Source organism: Arachis duranensis, chromosome 8, assembly GCF_000817695.3.
Source record: "Arachis duranensis cultivar V14167 chromosome 8, aradu.V14167.gnm2.J7QH, whole genome shotgun sequence".
Classification (NCBI taxonomy): Eukaryota; Viridiplantae; Streptophyta; class Magnoliopsida; order Fabales; family Fabaceae; genus Arachis; species Arachis duranensis.
In genome coordinates, this window is record NC_029779.3 from 43,583,266 (window position 1) to 43,586,105 (window position 2,840).

The 2,840-nt window shown below is 36.2% G+C and overlaps 1 protein-coding gene across 1 annotated transcript in view; it reads left to right on the forward strand.

Annotated features, from left to right (window-relative positions):
• Window positions 1-1,655, forward strand: part of LOC107463043 (SURP and G-patch domain-containing protein 1-like protein) — a 5,309-nt gene extending 3,654 nt beyond the window's left edge. Inside the window, exons 6-9 of the mRNA XM_052252741.1 lie at window positions 217-384; window positions 500-679; window positions 1,125-1,303; window positions 1,402-1,655. Coding sequence (XP_052108701.1) covers window positions 217-384; window positions 500-679; window positions 1,125-1,303; window positions 1,402-1,428 — 554 coding nt within the window. The 3' untranslated portion in view covers window positions 1,429-1,655. The remainder of the gene's footprint in view (window positions 1-216; window positions 385-499; window positions 680-1,124; window positions 1,304-1,401) is intronic.
• Window positions 1,656-2,840: the final 1,185 nt, after the last annotated feature.

The following is a 2,840-nucleotide window of genomic DNA, read 5'->3' on the forward strand; positions in this document are numbered from 1 at the left end:
ATCAGTTTAGATTGTAGTTTTGAATGTTTACTATTTTTTCTCTAGCTGTTACTTTGATTAATTAAAAGTTGCATTGCATTTATTCCCTCCATTAAACATATGGATTTTCCAATTTCCTGAATTATTTTGTTTAATTACATTGCATTTATTCTCTCCATAAGATATAAAAGGACTCTTAATTTCCCAAATCTCATCATTGTTTTGGTGAGAAACTTGTTGTCAGTGCATGCGGTTGTATTTCTGTTGCAGATGAGCCTAGTGGATCATCAAATGCTGATTCTTTAGCACTAATGGAGTTCTACATGAAGAAAGCTGCACATGAAGAGAAGTTGCGACAACCTAAGCAGTCAAAGGATGAGATGCCCCCTCCTGCTTCTCTTCAAGGTTCATAATTGGGTGTTTGTTGATCTTGTATAAATTTTAGTATTTTAGTCACACTGTTTGTGTACTCTTTCCTCTAATGGGAATAATCTTCTAACTGCTTCCTTTTGGGGCACAGCTTCTAATAAAAAAGGCCATCATATGGGTGATTACATTCCGCAAGAAGAGCTTGAGAAGTTCTTGGCTAGCTGTAATGATGCAGCTGCACAGAAAGCTGCAAAGGAGGCTGCAGAGAGGGCAAAAATCCAGGCTGATAATGTGGGCCACAAGCTTTTATCAAAAATGGGTTGGAAAGAAGGTGCTTTATACTTTACACTCTTCACTTTACAAGTGGCTGAATAAACTTCCTTGTACAAGTTGCTAAAATTGGCTCAAGCAAAGCTCTAGCTAGTATCTATTGACGTGAAGTGTAACCAACAAGTCCTTACCCTAGAATAAGCTGAGTGATCTGAATAGATAATTTCTTATCTCTCATATCTTGTGCCCTAATTGTCAATCCTTTTATAGGATTCAGTTTGGAGTGGATCAAACAGATGGTAGCCCTATAACTAGAGGTCAAGGGAAACCTCAAAACCTTTGAAGAAATTGTTAAAGATTATAAATTTTTTAAACACACAATTTATTATAGGTAACTTAGGTGTCGGTAGATCTATCTATATAGATGACTTCACCTAGCGAGACAAGGTGCAATTGTTATTGTCAATCCTTTCTTATGCTAACATTCCCAATCATGTAATTTCCAGGTGAGGGTCTAGGTGGTTCCAGGAAGGGTATTGCAGATCCTATAATGGCAGGCAATGTTAAGAAAGATAACTTGGGAGTAGGTGCTATCCAACCTGGGGAGGTTACTCCGGATGATGACATATATGAGCAGTACAAAAAGCGGATGATGCTTGGCTACCGCCATAGACCCAATCCTCTGGTAAACAACACCCGTTTTGGTTGTTAAAGATCTTGGAGTGCAATCATATCAAGTTAATGTAGTCTGTATCTGCATCCTAATTTTGTTTGTTTTTGCAGAACAATCCTCGGAAGGCTTATTATTGATCATTGCGGAGATGGAGGGAACCTCATGTCAGGTCTGTTATGGGAAATTGCATCCTTACAAGTTAATGAAGTAATGCTGTGATCATAGGATTGTATGAACATTTTACTCTATCTAAGCTTTTGTTTGTTTTCTTTTTCTTTTTTCCGCGAGTAAAAAATGTGTTTTGGTTAGTGTTTGTTTCTATAGCAATCGCAGTAAACAAAGAATAATGCAAGTTTTTTGAGCTTTTTGGAGCGTGGTATTTTACTCTATCGCTGTAGGCCTGTAGCACATGAAAGTTTGTTGATAAGGTGCTTGCTATCTTGGTCAAGCATGTGTTCGAATATTTCGAATATAATTATGATATAAAGTCTAAATTTAAAAAACCCGAAACTAGAAGTTCTCTTGAATTTAGACACTTTTTTTTAACCCAAGCTTTGTCCCCCCACCGATCTGATCTCTTTGTAGCTTGGTCCAAGGATGCTACATTGCTAAGATGAGGTAGGTTAAATTTATAATTGCTGAGTGGGCTCAAAAGAAACCCAAAGGGGGCATAAAGACAAAAAAGCAATGGATATAAGTTACACTAAGAATATTGTTTCTGTTCCTCTGGATTATGCAATTGAACAAGATGCCGAAGAGCATTGATCCTAATGAAAAAGTTGTCTGGATTGTGTTAACTTAAAATTTCCATAAAAACTTATTTTTTAAAACCTAAGCTTCATTAGGAAACCCATCAGCAGCAGCCACATGACCACGTTCGTCAACCACCCAAAAGAAAACCCTTTTCCAGCCTCTTTGGCAACTTTCTTGGCAATACAATCTTCAACTACGACAGCAATTCATAGTGGTTCAAGTACAAGATGTCTAGTTTGTAGCTGGAATCATCGAAATTTACTTATGTTTGATGACATGTCTGCTGCGTAATGTTGCTGTCACTGGTGATGTTCAAATTGAAGCTGAAGGAAGTGATGCTGTCGTTGGTGATGTGGAGGGAGACAAACGCTGGTGCCATTGGTTTGTATTTTTTTTTATTATTTTTTGTTTTCAAAATTTTGTGGGAAAAAAATGAAAAAACAGGAAGTGAAATAAAAAGCAAGATTTTGTTATTTTTATTTTTTTCATAAAATTTTAAAAACAAAAAATACTAAAAATAAAAATACAAACCAAACACACAATAATACACACCTTGAACAAATTTAAATCAGTTTTTCTTTTGGGTCTTGGAAATCATAGTTTTTTCAAAGGGCTGCCAAATCCTTGGCCCGCTAACTATTCTGCTAAGGGTGTTTTTTTTTCTCCAAAAAGAGCTATACTCTTATGTGATATTGGTCTCTCAAACTAAAACTGTATGTGGTAAGCGTAAATAGTTATAAGTGTCAATTTAAGGCCTTACCCCCAAGTACAAAAAAATAAAAAAGCCTTACCCCAT